Raw genomic sequence first — 18,252 nt, 5'->3', positions numbered from 1 at the left:
TTGCTACAAAAATACCTCCATATGTAGTACACCACTCAGGAGCTGCACAATAATACACACACACACACCCACATGTACATGTGCAGCATTCACACACATACAAACACATCTGAGTTTCTTCCTTTTTGCAGCACTGTTTGAAGATGTTTGGGTTACCCCCAAATCCAGCTCCCCCAAAGTTCCCAGCCTGCCGTGCATTTCCTCAGCAGAAAAGGTAAAAAAACACACACACACATACACACACACACACAGACCTGTCTCTGAAAAACACACCTTTGTACTGATACATACAAACCTGATTTTTGAAAAACACATTTTAAACAAACAATTAATACATGATTATACTGTAAACAGTGCCTTCAAAAAGTATTCACCCTCCTTGAACTTTTTCACATTTTGTCCCGTTCAATTACAGTACCTTCAATTCCTTCCCTTCAACACAATATATTCAACACATTTATAAGAACATAAGTGATTATGAGAACAGGCCATTCAGCCTTCTGAATTTTTATTCAACATTTTTTAATATAATGGTGAAATATTTTTATTCAACATTTCTTTTTTCAAAAATGAAAGACTTACATTTCTCATTTACAAAACTATTCACTCCCTTCCCCAAGTAAATGCTTTGTTGATGACTGTTGTTGCAGCAGTTAGGCCTACAGCTCTGAGTCTTCTCGGATGAAGATTTTGTATGTTTTTGGCTGTTCCCCCATGCAAATCTGCTCCAACTCTGCCAAGTAAGATGGATAATGTTGGTGGACAGTCATTTTCAGGTTATACCACATATTTTCAGTGGGATTTAAATCTTGGCTTTGGCTGGGCCAGTACAGAATACTGTCCGTCTTGTTTTAAGCCTTCCCTTAGAAGTTTTTGCCATGTGTTTTGGCTTATTGTCCTGTTGGAAGACGAATTTCTGCCCTAAATATTGTGTTGCCTGTTGTGGACTAAAATATGTTCTGAAGGATTTGCATGTATTTAGCTCCGTTCATTGTACCTTCAAAGGCAAAAAGCCTTTTGCTTCTAGTTCGTCATATCATGATGCTGCCATTACCATGCTGGATGGAGCTTGGGTATTAGGACAGGTGGCATGGAGCCAGTTTTAGTAGTTCGTGCTAGTGTATCTACTGATTATGATGTACAGTCCGTAAGTGTTTGGACAGTGACACATTTTTTGTTGTCCTAGCTCTGTACTCCAGCACATTGGATTTGAAATGAGACAGTGGATATGAGGTTGAAGTGCTGACTGTTTGCTTTAATTTTAAGATATTTACATCCATATTTCAGCCATATCGGCTGAACCATGTTGGAATTGCAGCCCTTGGGGGACCAAAAGTAATTGGAAAATTGCTGCTCAGCTGTTTCTTGGCCAACTGTGTGTTGTTGCTTCATTTTATTTGAATACAAATTTTAAGACAAATTCCATTTGGAGATAAAAACACAGAAAATTCAAAGAATTCCACTGTGGTTCTCAAACAAAAAGCAATAAAATGGAGTGGATAAGTTAATATGTAAATATATAAATATATAAATAAATAAATGTAATCATAATTTGATTATAAATTATTCTGTCCATCACCTTCAACACAGTATTGATATCAGCCTATAATTATTGTGTTCAACTGAGCTTTTTTTCTTCTTATATCGGGCATAACCCGGATCAGATGGCACTACTCCTAGATCAATAGATAGATATATAATATGGGTGACAGAGGGAGCTATCAAGGCAGTTGCATCTTTCAAAAAATGAATGGGAATACTGTCAAGACTAGGGTTGCAAAATTCCGGGAATATTCAAGGATGGAAACTTTCCATGGGAATTAACAGGAATTTATGGGAATTAACAGGAAATAACAGGAATAAAATGGTAATATAGCCCTATTTGCTCAGGCTGCATTTACCATGTCATATGCAGAGAGAAACAAACTTTTTACCATATCATAAGCAGACATAATTGCAAAAATTCTCTATGACCAAAAAAAAAGACTTTTCTCTTAACACCTAAAATAAAAACCGTAAAAACAGTCTTCCGGGTGTTGTTTTAGAATTCTATTTACATAGATAGTTGAAGCGTGAGTTTTTAGAAAAAGTCAAGGAATGACAGACGTGAAATAAACATTAACAAAATACATCCCATTTTACTGCGCAAGGGGTCAGCTGACCCCGCGTTTCTAGTGATGAGCAGTATACTGTGGGTAGTGCCAAGTGACGTCGGCAGCACACTACGTGACCAGAAGACCAAAGAAAGTTTTGAAGAGAAGCTAACTTCTTGTCCAAAATTACCAACATTTATACAACGTCTCCATGCCACTTCACAGCGATAAAAATGTCCTACTTATCAGACGGCGTTAATTTCGTCAACGAAAAATATTCATTACGACCCCTTTTTCCCTGACGAAAACAAAACACAGACCTGCCAACCTGCACGCAATTTGTGTACCAACCACGCAATTCTTGGTCAAAATACGCAGGTAACGAAATGCCAGCTGAAACTACGCAAAAAAAAATATATATTATTGTAATTGAATTACGGAAAACAATCAATTAATACAAAACAATACCGTACATTTATTCGGTATTTAAACTACATCCCTCGGATTGAACAAGATGCTACAACCTTGTACTTGTGGTTCTGTAACCCCTCCCCGACCCACTCAACATCCACTGATACGCAGCGGTACTTTATTATCCACCGAGGCGTAACGCAGCATTGCTGAGGTAAAATGGGAAGTGGGGAGTACTAATCAAGCACAAAAATGTGACCGTAATGTAACATATAAAACATTAAAACATGTTCGGTAACTTTACGAGATGATGCATTTCAAGGGGTATATCCTAATGAGATAAATTTGTGTATATAGTTAGCCGTAGTAGTAGCTCGCATACGATTTAGCCTCGTTATGAGACGTGTTAATAACTGATGGAGTAATTTAGCTGCAGTAACTCAAACGCTACGGAAACTCCCTGTTCAAACTTTGAATCGCGCACGCTCCGTTGGAGCAAAGTGACCATTGCAAAGGTGTTTGACTACAGACTGCTAACGTTGCAAATAATTCCTATTATTGCAGCCAGTCACCCGACCAGCCTTGCAGTTAGAAAATAATCATGACGTCAGATGACAAGGATACTAACAAGGAGAGCCTTCCATAATATGGCATAAGAGAGAGAGCAGCAGACCTACTAAAAAGAAGCGAGTCCATCCCCCCAGAAGTTCCTCGCAAAATATCAGAAGCAATGGCCATGCCTCCGCCCCTCAAAACTTCGCACCATTCATTTTGCACATTGTCCAATTATGATTTTGACATTAGCCACCAAGGAGCTTCGGGTAATAATTTAGCTAAACCTCTAGTTACAAAGGCCTACATTCCTAGATAATTTTTCAATTGAATACTGTTTTTTTCATTAGGCCTATATGATGTGTGCCTATATAAGCTGATTCAATTATTTAATTATTAAATAAAAATGGAAATCGTGAACAGAAACTTTGTTTTATTCATAATTGACTTTTTTACATCGCAACATAAGTTTTTTGTTTTTTTTTTACATTACAACGTAAGTTTCTGTAAATACTTGAAAATGAAAACATATGTTAAAATATACAAAATAAATTGTTTCCATTTTTATTTAATAATTGAATGCAATTCACTTATGGTTATCTGTTTGTATAAGCACACATATCATATAATGAAATATCAATCATGAAAAAAAATTGTTTTAAGCAGGTGTACTCAAACTTTTTACTTGCAAGTATATCATAATATAGCCCAGTGCAGTGCAAGTGATATTTTAGAATTAGGTCAAATTATACAATTTTGCCTGATCACTTCAACAGTCAAAACTTGAATTATGAAGAAAGGCTTACGTGTGCGTGTGTGCGTGCAAAGCGAAGTGGTATGTGCGAAAGCATGTGAACTAACTATTGTGGTACTCAAAATATTTTCCTAAGGTTGGCAGGTCTGAAAACATAACGAAATAACAATTCAGAATAGGCCTTAGGGTTTAAAGTGAACAACTCATTTATAAAATAAATGTTTTACAATAAAGAATAAATGGAAATAGATTAATTAAATCTCCTCAATTAGCATGCTCAATCAAGCTACATCACATGGTAACAGCTAGCTAGCAGAAGGTGTTAACAAGGTGTAAACTGTGTACTTTGCATTAGGCTACTATCTGCCAGTTAACTGAAATATCATAAAAAATATAAAATATATTCACTCCAGTAATATAATCAAACCTTACCTGAAAGCATGTAGTCCTTTGGCTCAGACAGTGTGGTAGTGTTAGCAGTAATGTGGGCTGCACACGTGATGGGAGAATGCACTGTGCATGCAGAGGGTTGTAATTTTACTGAATTCCTATTTAAAGGTGCAGTGTTTAATGTAGAATTTAGTGGCATCTAGCGGTGAGGTTGCAGATTGCAACCAACTGAATACCCCCCTTCCTCACCTCCCCTCACCCCTCCCTTTCCAACGACATAGGAGAAGCTACGGTGGCCTGTAATTTCCAAAAATGATGTCATCGTCTATGACAGCATCGAGTAGCCAAGTGTCAAGTCATGAGGTTCCTTGATAGATTTATAAATTGTATTTAGTTATTTAGTCTGTAAAACTATAGGTCATAGCTTACCAGTAAGACAGCGATTATGATTGTTAATTGTTCCGCATTGTGGTAGCATTTCATTGCTAACATTAGCTAACGTTAGCTGCTTTGCATGGTAAATCATAGAAAAACTATTACACTTCTAATTCTTACATTACAGTGTGAAATATCCTCATTATAAAATACCACTAACCTATTTAAAGACACTCAATTTCAAAAATAACGTATATAACCGAAATATTTTGAGCAGTAATACTTACATATCAATGATGAAATCTTATCTGTTTTTAATAGAGACAGAGTAAATCAATGATATATTTCTATCCGCTTCGGTCTTACACCAGAAAACGATGTCAGCTAGGTCTATCAGCAAACATATGCCTTAGCTATGCCCAGAAGTCCTCAATAATAATAGTATTTTTCAAGACATTACGAAAAATCGTGAACAATGTTTCATTAGGTGCAGCGTATTTTACTGCTACCACAGAGTGAATTCGTAAGTGAATGCGATGATAACAAACCTTTGACTACGCTGACCAATGAAACGCTATTCCAAAAGCAAAATTAGACATGTTATACATCGTTAGAAAGCTTATACTCTCACCTACTGAATAAATGGATTGTCAATCAAGCCAGACTGTACTAAAAAGGGCGACAATGCCATAAACAACACGTGTGGTATTACGCACAGCTATTTTGGAAGGTACCCAGGCAAATGCGCTCCCTCTAGAGTTAGTCCATTCTGGGCTACTGTAGAAACATGGCGGTGCAACATGGCAGCCTCCGTGGAAGAGGACCCACTCCCTATGTAGATATAAAGGGCTCATTCTAAGGTAACAAAAACACAACGATTATTATTTTCATAGGATTATACACTAATTAAAACATACGTATGAATATTATATTCCATTTCTGCCAAGTCTGTTCCGCTAGATGCCACTAAATTGCACCTTTAAAGGGATGCTGGCAAATTATCAGCACATGTGATGGGAGAGTGCACTGCTGAAAGCAGTGCATGGTTACAATTCAATTAAATGGGAATCCTTTTAACCAAAACATGCCATAAGACCTAGTATTGCTTTTTTATGCATATTCCCCTCAAATAAGTTCACTATTAAAAGGTAAGATTTTTATATTGAAATTGTGCAAAATTCCCGAGCTTAACTTCCCTTCCAAAATTTCCGGAAATTTACCGGAATTATTCAGACCTTTTGCAACCCTATATGGAACCCTAAAAAGTTTTTGTGTAACATGAGAGGTCATATTATTTGTTGATGTAGATTTCGTATTACATTTGATGACAATGTAACGTTACTAAATTACATAGATATTTGCACAGCTAACGCTAGCTACCGGACCATGTAAATGGTAAATGGTAAATGGACTGCATTTATATAGCGCTTTTATCCAAAGCGCTTTACAATTGATGCCTCTCATTCGCCAGAGCAGTTAGGGGTTAGGTGTCTTGCTCAAGGACACTTCGACACGCCCAGGGCGGGGTTTGAACTGGCAACCCTCCGACTGCCAGACAATCGGTCTTACCTCCTGAGCTATGTCGCCCCACCATGTCAAGAAAGGCAACATTAGTTTAGACAACATTGCACTGTAGCCATCTCTCATATCAGGTAACGTTGCGTTAGCTAGCTAGCTAATGTAATGAACATAATCTAATGTCAGCTAACAATTAGAAAAAACGCTAGCTAACGCTACCGACCGGTACCGACCTCGCAAACCTCTCAAATGCATGCTACCTTGTGGCAACGTTGCAGTGTAGCTAACTAAAGGCCAGTTCAGATCAATGATTCGCAATGAGATTGGATGCAACTTGCTAAATTCCAAGACGTCTGATTGTAAACGTTCTAAAACTGCACTTGGCAATTTGACAAGGTGGGTCTTTTGAGACCCCAGGCAACGGCTTCAGACGCTCTGCAACTAACCAGTTCACACCGCTGCAATTTTCTCTGCAACATTCTAAAACCGCTTTGTCTCATTGCGAATCATTGATCTGAACTGGCCTTAACTTTACCGTTATTTACATTGCCATCAAGTTCATCAATATATTATAATGATCGGAATAAAGCCGTCTTTACACAGAGCATTAACCCCGGGGTATAGGTGGAGCAGAGCCAGGTCTGATTTCTGTGTAAAGATGTCAAGCCAGAGAAAACTAAATAAAAAAATATGGCAGTATGGATTAGCGTTGTTATTATTTTATTACGCTTCCTCATATGTTCCTTCAGCCTTGATGCCATTTTTTGATGAAATCTCCTTTGTTTTATTCTTCTTGTTCTGACTGCTAATTTAACACCCAGCTCAGCTTTATTCTTCAACAGTTTAGCTAGCAAAACCAGAAACACCAGGGGTAATATTTTGCAAAGCAGTTGTTTCAAAAATATCACAGAACAATCATTCACGAGAAAGACAATGTTTATTGTGCACGAGATACATAATTGCATGTGCCACAGCGAATCCCACGGATTCTTCTCTGCAGTGTAAAGATGTTCATACCGGGCAAAAGGTGGATAAAGAAGGTCTGTGGAAATTGATCATCACTAATTCTACCCCAGGTCTGCTACAGCATTTTAACCCGACTCGGCAGTGTAAAGACGGCTTAAGTTAGCCTAATGTTAGACAATGAATGAGTATGTACATAACGTTACTTTTATAACAACCATTTTTCACTCAGTAAATAGTAAGTGTTATAGTTACAGTCTCAGAAGACATCATTCCCTTTTTCGCTTTCATGTATACTGGTGACCTCGAATTGTTATGGAGGCCTGGCCCAGGTGCCAACTGACTGACGTTACACAGGCGACACTGGTTGGATCCGGTTGGATCTCTGGGAAGTGAGGTCCAAAAACACACCTGCAATTGCCACTTCTCGCCATTGGTACCGCCAAAGAGAACAAAACGGAGATCTTTGAGATTGTAACTTTAAACAGCTGTAACTCATGAACACCATGTTTGATCCCAACAACATTTTGTATATAAGTAAAGTCTGAGGAAGCACGCAAGTTTCAACACGTTTGCCAATAGATGGCACTACAAAAACCAAATAAGTTTAACTCTTCAACTGTTTGACAAATCAGGCAGCAATGTTGTAAAGGATATCTTTGTCAAAGCCCCCACCAGTGAACAACTTTGCCTCAAGAAACAACATTGGCAACCATTTAGTTTTTCTGCCATTTAGAATTTTTAACAAAACTAACTTTTGCAAACTAGGCTGGAAAGAATCGGTGGAGTCTGAAATTGAATAATTATCAAAAGAATGTTGAACTTTAAAAACAATATGGCTGTCATATGCAAATAAATAGTTGAGGACATAGCCATTTTTACTAAAAAAAACTGCAACTTGTGTATGCATCATTAAACCTGGAACACATGTACAATGGTTGACTCAGAGGCAGCATGATAATTTTGGTGGTGCTTAGCCAATAGGTGGCAGTAAGAAAATAAATAAAAATTTAACTCAATTGTTTGAGCAGTCAAGGTGAATCTTTGCCTGCTATGTCTTTGTGTCAGTCTGCCATTGAATGTACAATAATAAAGTCATATCTGGAAAAAAATATGGTCGCCATCAGCCAATCAGATGTCGGTGGGCATGTGATAGGCTTAGCAATGGCTGATCATCATGAAACTTGTTTGTATGTTGGTCTCAAACTTGGGAATACTTTGTCAAAATTTGGGACAGACACTGAAAAGTTGTTTTTACCATAAATCCAATATGTGTCCCAACAGCTTATAATTTGTAATTTCCGCATGCTGCTTGGACCCCATTATTTGCAGCTGCTGGAACCCTACTGTTTTGTTCTGATTATTATTGTTATTATTATTTTCTCCCAGGCTTAATGAAAAGTGGTAGGACTGTTATGCTTGAGGTCCCCTATGATTGATATTAAAATGACACCCATTGCCCAATCTGTGGCGCTATAGTGATCAATATAATATTCTATATATAAATGGTCATAAGTTTTGAAGGTAGTGTCACTGGATTCCTTTTGCTGAACAAAAAGGTCTCTTGGACCATTAGATTGTGTATGGCTAGATATTTAGCTATTTACAATTTTCTGAAATGCGCTTTGCCTCAGCTCACAAATCTTTAGGCTGCTATTACTTTTTCAGTGGTTATAGCAAAACGTGGGGGAATGATAAGCTAATTAATTTTCAGTGGGTGTGGCCTCTCACAAAATGCATAAAGTTACAAAAACTTTGTCATAAAAATCACTGTTGTCGGAAACAGGCCCACATGTAAAGTTCGTGTCAGCCTCTATTTATTATTATTATTATTATTATTATTATTATTATTATTATTATTATTATTATTATTATTAGTAGTAGTAGTAGTAGTAGTAGTAGTAGTATTGTTATTAGGGATCTAAGCAGAGAAGATGTCTAACTAAGTCCTATGTAAATATTTTTTCGTGTTTGCCTATATGTATGCTTATATGTATGTATGTGAATATGTATGTTAAATTGAATAGAATACTGCATTAAGTATATATTTGGTAGTTGTACCTGTCATATCCTCAGGTGTCAGAGTTGGACGATGCTCTGAGAAACAGGGGCGGGCGAGTCTCTTCCCTGAGTGAGGGGGAGAACTGCAAGGGGAGCGACATCACTTGGACCCCCACCCAGGGGGCCTCACCCAGGAGGGGAAGCCACATCCACCAGTGCAAAAAGGCCCTGCGGTCTCGCTCCAACCTGAAGAAGAAATGTGTGAATGGCTTCATCATGTTCTGCCGTATCAACCGCAAGATGTACTTAAGGTAAAAGGCATACACACACAAGTGCGTATGCACAGTTGTTCACATATACAATTCTACATGCAGTGAGATGTATTCAGTTCACTGGGACATTTTGTGAGCTTAGAAATACAGCAAGGATACAGTTGGGATTAGTGGGCTTCAGTGTCTGCAGATTCAGTCCCAGTCCTGGTGGACCACAGTTTCTGCAGGTTTAGCTCCAGTCCTGGTGGGCCACAGTGTTTTCAGGTTTTTGGTGTGTTTTAGCACTGAAGTGCTTGCTTTAAGTCATTCAGTTCAATTCAATTTTATTTGCATAGCGCTTTTACAGAGAACAGTCACAAAGACATTTTACAGAGTAGCAAGGCAAGAGACAACAGAAAAAACTCCCAGTGGGGAGAAAACCTTCAAACGGCTGCAAGAAAAATCTATGGGAAGAAATCTTGAGAGGAACCCGGCTATAGATGGGGAGCCCATCCTCCACTGGCCAGCTTGGTGTAAAGTAGCAGACAGCAAATAAAATGGGTTAAGCAGGTTACAGCTGAGGTGAAAGCCAGCAGGAATAATGGAAGACCAAATGGCACAGTTCCGAATAGTGCGGTTTAGAGGAGCCGAATGATGGATCTGGAGCTCCAGACAGAATCAAAGCAGCCCATGACCATGGAGCAAAGGACATGACTGGAGCAATCCCGTGGATTCAGGTGAAGGAAACAGGCTGGAGCGGTCTTTGACCTCAGGGCGAGATAAGGGGCGGGAGTCCCATGGAAAGAGAAACAGAGAAGATAAGATTAAGGCCAGCATGACACTTGATGCTAAGCTACCTAGTATGCCAGCTCTGTAGGGCCAGCTTGACTTGGCACTTGAGGCTAAGCTAGCTTGCGTGTCTGCTCCGTAATGAGAGCTTGACACTTAAGCTGAGCTACCTAGTGTGTCAGCTCTGTAAAGGCCAGTTTGACACTTGAGGCTGAGCTAACTGTCCTTATTGATTGTTTAAAGTCCACACACCTTGTTGCCAAAGTCCGAATTAGTTGCTGGGGGAAGCACTAGCTAAGATATCTATGATTAGTTACTACTGTAATTTACAGTATACTGTAGTTAATAAAATACTATTAATGTGTTATATGCTCCACTACATTCGTATAAAAGGAACAGCAATGAGAAATCAATTGGTAGAGTGGTTTTACAACTGTCACTCATATATCCATATAGCAATCTTCACTTACGACAATTTTAGGCCTTTAGTCTACGATTACCCATGAAAATATGATCCTAGCCTGCTTTTGTGAAGGTCACTCTTCTATTAACCCTATTGGGCAAGCCCCCTAGTGGCCAGGATGCCAGCCTCCTGAGATTGCTCAACTCAGGGTGCATCCCAATACTTTTAATTCCTCACCTCCTTTCCTCCCATCCCCCAATACCACTCATCTCCTACCTGGAAGTGTGTGGAAGAAAGGCGAAGAGGAGACTTTTGAAGCTGCTTCAGTGTGCTTTGCTCATCTCCAATATTGGGATATTGACAGGAGGGAGAACACAAAGATCGGTTTCTAGGGTACAGAGGAGATGAGGTGGTAATGGAGAAAAGAGTGATACGTTTTTCAAGTAGTGGGATGCACCCCTCAGACATTCAGTATGCCTGCAAACAAACAACAAGCTCTGTGTTTTAGCTTTATTAGTACACAATACACAAAAGTTATGCAAATTAATGTTTTTAAGTGCCACCATTGTCACGTAGGTCATCCATTTAACAAGCATCCTATCCCTGCAGTCTCAACTGCAAATACACCCCAAAGCATGGAACACTGGACAATAGCATCTATCTGGGAGAAAAATATTCTTTCAGCACCAAAAATTTGTATTCCGTCATAGCAACAAGATGAAGCCCACAACAGAGTTGAAGATATGCAAATACAGTGGTGAAAAATGCAGCTCACTGAATAGCTAAATAAGAAAGAGGAGTTATTGTGCAATTATACAACGTCAAGATATTGTCCTGCTAAAATAAGACATAAACATTGATTTAGTTGAAATTAGCCAATAGTGACTTAGGACTGATTTTTATAGAATGGGTCACATGTAGTTATAAAGGTTTTAAACGTAAGATGACAAGCTAGCACCAGAGTTATGTTAAGATTAACGTTACCGAGACCATAAGGATCACAATGGAAATAAGCCTTTGGGCTTTGTTGTGTTTATATCCTTTTGATGATTTTTGTATCTGGGGCATCTCTGGCTAGAGGGGCCTCTTGTATTTTAATGATCAATAAAGAATTTCAATCAATCAATCCATCAACCATAGCTGCCATTTGTCACCAGTCACACGTAGTGACTACTTTATGTCTAGGTTTTCGTGATCTGTATCTCTCAATGTCAAATTCAGTGTGAAATATAGTTTTGAAGCTTTTAAACATAAGATGACAAGGTAGTACTGGAGATTCACGTTTTTTTGAGGCTAGCCAGCTTGCCACCAGTCACATCACATCAGCTGCCTTTTCGCAGCTACAAACTGATGTATTGGGTTTCATCTTATTTTACTTGAAGTGTTTTTGCTTTGATTATCTTCATGCCTTAATGCCAAATTCAGAGTAAAAATATAGTTTTAAAAGTTTTAAAAGTAAGATGACACATCATTTGGACATCTAGCTAACGTGACCTATACTCTGCTCTTATCTGTGTAGCCCTAGCCTCACCTGCCTTGTGTGCTCTGGCAGCTCTGGGTGCGTCCCAATACTCTACTATGTGTCCTCTTTTCTTCCACTACCACCTCACCTCCTCCGTGCCCCGGAAACCGATCTTCGAACACTCCCTCCCTCCAGCGTCCCAAAATCGGAGGACACGAGTGGATGGCACAGACCTGTACTGCTGAAGTGGGTTCAAACTTGTCTCCTCCCCTCTACATGCTTCTGAGTAGGATACAAATGGTAGTGGGGAAGTGAAGGCAAAGAAGTGAGGAGTGAAAAATAGTGGGACATTATCCACTTTGAATGCACAACCGGAGACAGGGCAGGCAGTTGTCTGATTGGTTGTTAAGATTCAACTGCAGTGTAATTTGGAGTGGCTGATTTCAGAGCCTAGGGCAGTCAGGGATCTTTATTTACCTTTTAATTTATTGATATCTGTCAGGATGTGAAGGAAATTTAACCAAATTTGAATAAAAGTGTTCTTACAACAAACTTACATACTGCACCTATCAGTAGAACACCTTTAACCCCTTAGCACACATGCCAAATCTGGCCGATCCTTGCCCATTTAGGGGGTACCCTATTTAAAGCTTTATAACTCCAGATGTGAACAGCACAGCGACTTGAAAAATGTCTTAAATGAAGCAAGACATTTGTACCATTTACAATACTGACTACTTAGATTAGATTATATTCATAACTTTGGAAGAAATAAAGTGCCACAAATGCAATTGTCTAGGCAAAAAATCAAAAATGAATTTGCTCTTTTTTAGTTTGCAATGAAATACTGAGAGATTGCATATATACAGCAGGTTAAACTATACATGTCCTGGATCAAAAACTTCTTGACCACAAGTTCATAATATATAAGGGAGGATATGTGGAACTACTATAGATCTACGAAGCAAAAACTAAGCAGTGTACCCAGCATCTCCAAATCTATCCAAAATGTCTAAATTATGCATTGCTTTAAATCACAACATATTCACGTATTTCACTACAAATCAACTGTTTTGACTCAAGAAACTAACTGTTGCATCATTTTCAAGTGGGAATTACAAGCTTTCCGTCAGTACAGTGGCCAGAAACATATCCAAAATCTCTCCAAAAATGAATAAAATCCTTTTTGTCCACTATAAAGAATATAAATGAGCCCCTTATGAAGGTTTAAGCTGAAACATTGATATCAGGTTAAAAAATGCAAAAATATTGTCACACAATGCAGTACAGTACCTAAATGTGTAATACTTAACTCTTGTATGTATTTCTATAGAGGGTATGCAATGACGTCACTTTCCCACCGGAATACGCCCCCTCAGTCGGACTGAGTGGCAAAACATGCTGCGACATGGCTGCTTTTAGTAGAGAAAACTGCAAAACCGGGAGTATAACAAACGATTATCTGCTTAAATTAAAGGCAGTTGGACTTGACAGTGATCCTTACAACAAGAACCAGTGGTCAGTCCATGGACATTCAACAAGAAATCGGAGCTACCTTTTTACAGACTGCCGAAAGCTAAAGAAAAGAGAAGCAAATGCGTCGCTGAAATTCGCAGAAACAACTCGAATCCAGGCACTGAAACGTGGATTTGCGGTTGTTATTTTGTCAGGTATGTTGGATTTTTGGGTAAAATCACATCATTTATATGCTTGGCTAGCTAACACTATCTAACCATCCCCCCTTCATTTGTAGAACACAAGGTTCATCATCATGGATGTTTTTTTAATAAATGCTGACAAAATCTTTACAGTTACACAAATGTTAAATATTTAATTGATGAGTAGTCAATACAGTACATAACTTAAGGTATGATTTTACCCAAAAATCCAACATACCTGACACAAAATGACAACCGCAAATCCATGTTTCGGTGCCTGGATTCCAGTTGTTTCTGCGAATTGCAGCGATCCATTTGCTTCTCTTTTCTTTAGCTTTCAGCAGTCTATAAAAAGATAGCTCCGATTGCTTGATGAATCTATTTGTACAGTCAATCGCACAACAACTTTCCCATTTTAGATGTGTTTTTTGTGTTTTCGCGGAATTCAAGCTGAACGCTAACGCTGCCAGTAGTCTTTCTGCCACTCACTGGGTGTAACCGCATTGAATGGACTGGTAAATGGACTGCATTTATATAGCGCTTTTATCCAAAGCGCTTTACAATTGATGCCTCTCATTCGCCAGAGCAGTTAGAGGTTAGGGGTTAGGTGTCTTGCTCAAGGACACTTCGACACGCCCAGGGCGGGGTTTGAACCGGCAACCCTCCGACTGCCAGACAATCGGTCTTACCTCCTGAGCTATGTCGCCCCATTGACTTCCACTTACTGTGACATCATGTGCATACCCTCTATACTCTGTACTGTCCTATGTTTTCTTGTATGGCGATGGGACGACGGAAACTATTTTCGACCTTCCACCACATTTTGGAAATGTTCCAACTCTCACGTCATCACTGTTGCATGCATCACAAAAACTACTAAATTACCAATGAACGCTTACATTACAGTGTGAAATATCCTCATTATAAAATACCACTAACTAATTTAAAGACACACAATTTCAGAAATAACGTATATAACCGATAATTTGAGCAGTAATGCTTACATAGCAATGATGAAATGAAATTACCAATGAACGCTTACATTACAGTGTGAAATATCCTCATTATAAAATACCACTAACTAATTTAAAGACACACAATTTCAGAAATAACGTATATAACCGATAATTTGAGCAGTAATACTTACATAGCAATGATGAAATCTTATCTGTGTTCAGTAGATAGAGACAGAGAGAGTAAATAAATGATGCAGTTCTATCCACTTCTGTCTTGTTCCAGAAAACGATGTCAGCTAGGTCTATCGGCAAACATATGGCTTAGCTATGCTCAGAATTCCTCAATAATAATAGTACTTTCCAAGAAATTACAAAAAATCGTTCACAATGTCAGGTGCAGTGTCTTTTACTGCTACCACAGAGTGAATGCGTAAGTGAGTGCGATGATGAGAAAACATTTGGTTACGCTGAGATACAAAATGCTATTCCAAAAGCAAAATTAGACATAGACAAAATTAGACATAAAATTAGCTTATACTCTCACCTACTGAATAAATGAATTGTCATTCAAGCCAGACTGTACTAAAAAGGGCGACAATGCCGTAAACAACATGTCGTATAACACACAGCTATTTTGGAAGGTACCCAGGCAACACGAATGTGCGTATATTTCACAAACGGATTGTCCAAGACAATATATGACCACTCAGTCTCAAAAGGGACATCTCTACGTGTAAGACCAATGGTAAGGTTGTATATTTATTCAATATTTAGTCCCAGATATTGACTGTAGAATGACATGGTGTAATTTTTGAAAACTTTGTCTTGCTTATTTTGTCATTCAGCGAGCAGCGTTTTCACTGCTGTATTGGCATATCTTAGGCCTATTGTTGGGTTTATCTTGTTGCTTTGATAGAATACAATCTTTGAGTGGTGAAAGAATTTTCTTATGTATGCCCAGATAGACAATATTGTCCATTATGTCATGGGTGGGGGGTGTAGTTGCAGATGAGACTGCAGGGAAGGGGGTGCTTGTTAAATGAACGACCAGAGTGACAATGGTGGCGCTGCGAAACTCCGTATTCGGCATAGTTGTCGTATATTGTCTACTAATGAAACTAAAACAAAGCGTTTCTGTTTTTAACTCATACTTTGGTTGCAGTAGCACTGAATGTCTGAGTCCAGCAATCTCGGCACACTGGCGTGCCGACCACTAGGGGCTGTGCACTAAGAGGTTAAGTAGGAATGGCCAGATTTTGTATCTGTGTGAAGGGGTTAAGAAACAGTGTATCTGAAGGAAAGAAGTTACCATAAACCTACTATTACCTCATATTCTGTTACCTGAGGAATGTTTTTAATTGCATTTGAAACTACTGTATACCTTTTCAGAGGGACACAAGTCTGATAATGATGATGGATTGAATTTATATAGGCTATTTTACCAGTTATACTGGTTGTGGTTTCAGGATGACTGTGTGTGGTTCTCTCTGTGCAGGACTCACCCTGGAACCCCCTCCACTTTGGTAACTAAAGAGCTAGCCAATTTGTGGCACATTATGCCCAGACAGGACAGATGTGTGTACTGGTCAGTCTCTCTCTTTCTCTTTATCAGTGTGAAGCTCTCTCTTTCTCTTTATCAGTGTGAAGCTCTCTATTTCAATTTCTTCCTTCCCCTTGCTGTTTCTCATACTCAGGCAGCATTCAAATACTTGTCACAAAAAATATGTGCATTAGCAGAGGAAGGATAATGGAAGGATAAAGGATAATGGAAAGTATCACAATAAAACATAATTCATCAGAATTTTGATATATTAAATTTCTATTTGTATAGTGCTTTTATGGAGAACTGTCACAAAAACGCTTTACAGAGTAGCAAGGCAAGAAACAGGAGAAAGCAGAAGAGCATAGAACACTAGGCCTGAACCCCCAAAAAGCAAGTACAAGAGGTTAAAAAAAACTGAGGAGAAAACCCTAAAACGGTGGCAATAAAAACTCATCAATGGGAAGAAATCTCAACAGGAACCCGGCTATAGAAGGGGAGCACATCCTCCACTGGCCAGCTTGGTGTAAAGTAGCAGTAAAATGGAATGTAGCAGAAATGCTACAAGGATCTTTCATAGCAAATAAAATGGGTTAAGCATGTTGCAGCTGAGGTGATAACTAACAGGAATAATAGAAGACCAAAGTTCGGTATAGTTCAGTACAGTGCAGTTTAGTGAAGCCGGGTGATGGATCTGGAGCTCCAGGCTGCGTCAAGGCATGGGCAGGAGATTTATGTTATATAAATAATTAAATAGCTACAAAATGTTATTTATGATTTATGTCAGGTCCAGAGGGGATTAGAAAACATATGTACAGTACTGGTTCAGCATCACTCCTGTTCTTATTTCTTTGTCCTCTCTCCTCCTTCCCTTTCATGTTTCCTTGTGACATGTTCAGAAGGAATCAAAGAAAGGAAGGAAACATCTTCAATAATTCCAGCACAGCCACACATTTTCTTTCTTTCTACCACTCCCTCTTTTCACATGCACTCTCTCTGTTGCCATCTCTGACACATCCTCAGTCTCTTATCATGAAGATTTACTATGCTTTTCTATCACCTGCACAAACCTCAGTGGAAAGGTCTCTCTCTCTGTCTCAGTGTGAAGGCTCGGCGTTTCAGTCGGCAGCAGAACAGGAATGTGCGGAACCTGGGGACAGAGGGAGAAGGGGAGGGAGAGGAAGGTGCGGCCAGCCCCCTGCACATGCTGCTGGCGCACAGGGACCTGTTTGCAGCCACCAGGGGGCGCCCTTGTCCCAAAAATACACGCACATCACATGCACACTGCACACATGCTACATGCTAACTCGCAGAGCTTTCTGCAAAATGTACCAATATTTCTACATCCAGGGGACAATGCAAAAGTGCCTGTGTTCATTAAATTATTGGACACTTGGTCAGACTTGAGTCAGATACATATTTCAAATACTATTTAACTAATTTACAATGACAGATTATTATATAAAAGTTCTTATTAGATGCAGGTAAAATATGCAGACAATTTGCAGTTTTCAGTGAAACCGTTTTAAAATAGTAACTACTCAACATGTACAATGAATGAAAGAAAAAAGTTTGATTGTTGGAAAAATTGTTTCTTTCAAAATAAATTTTAATGGTGTAAAATATTTTGAGATTTTCTTTGTATAATTATTTTGTCTAACCCGAAGCACAAAATTACCAACCCTGAGCACAAAATAGTCACCTCAGTTTCTCGTATTAGTCACACACTGTAAACTTTTACAGTGTGTGAAATCTTTTTTTTAAATATATATATTTTAAAGGTTTCTGTAATTTTTGAACATCACTGATGACATTTTACAAATAATTTAGTTTGTACTTTCCATATTTATGCATCTGTTCTGATTCATTATAGATTTTGTTTTATATATTATACACTGGACTTATTTATGATGACAGTATCTCAAATCTGTCCACAAAACATTCTTGTTTAAATATACAATGTGCGATATGTGGAGTTTGTAGGGTATTCTTAGTTTTGTGATTCTTTTGAAAGGTTAAGATTTGGATCTAGGTTGTTAGGTCTCCACAGTTTCTTGAAGTTATTGTTATCACTTCTTCCATAATAAAAAAAACATTTTTGAAATGGTGTTTCTTTTAGTCCTGCAGTGGGTTATT

The 18,252-nt window shown here is 38.6% G+C and overlaps 1 protein-coding gene across 8 annotated transcripts in view; it reads left to right on the top strand.

Moving 5' to 3' along the window:
• The window catches only part of LOC118235095 (basic helix-loop-helix and HMG box domain-containing protein 1-like), a 70,095-nt gene extending 52,354 nt beyond the window's left edge, over positions 1 to 17,741 (top strand). For 3 of the 8 annotated variants that reach the window (XM_035432099.1, XM_035432096.1, XM_035432098.1), the window contains 5 exons: positions 132 to 214; positions 9,112 to 9,368; positions 12,158 to 12,208; positions 16,072 to 16,099; positions 17,218 to 17,741. In XM_035432099.1, coding sequence (XP_035287990.1) covers positions 132 to 214; positions 9,112 to 9,368; positions 12,158 to 12,208; positions 16,072 to 16,099; positions 17,218 to 17,523 — 725 coding nt within the window. In that variant the 3' untranslated portion in view covers positions 17,524 to 17,741. Of the gene's footprint in view, positions 1 to 131; positions 215 to 9,111; positions 9,369 to 12,157; positions 12,209 to 16,071; positions 16,162 to 17,217 lie in introns of all 8 variants that reach the window. The other 5 variants (XM_035432100.1, XM_035432101.1, XM_035432102.1 and 2 more) reach the window with 5 other exon arrangements.
• The last annotated feature ends 511 nt before the right edge of the window (positions 17,742 to 18,252 follow it).

This window comes from Anguilla anguilla, chromosome 9, assembly GCF_013347855.1.
Source record: "Anguilla anguilla isolate fAngAng1 chromosome 9, fAngAng1.pri, whole genome shotgun sequence".
NCBI classification, from domain to species: domain Eukaryota; kingdom Metazoa; phylum Chordata; class Actinopteri; order Anguilliformes; family Anguillidae; genus Anguilla; species Anguilla anguilla.
This window is presented reverse-complemented; position numbering and strand designations above follow the sequence as displayed.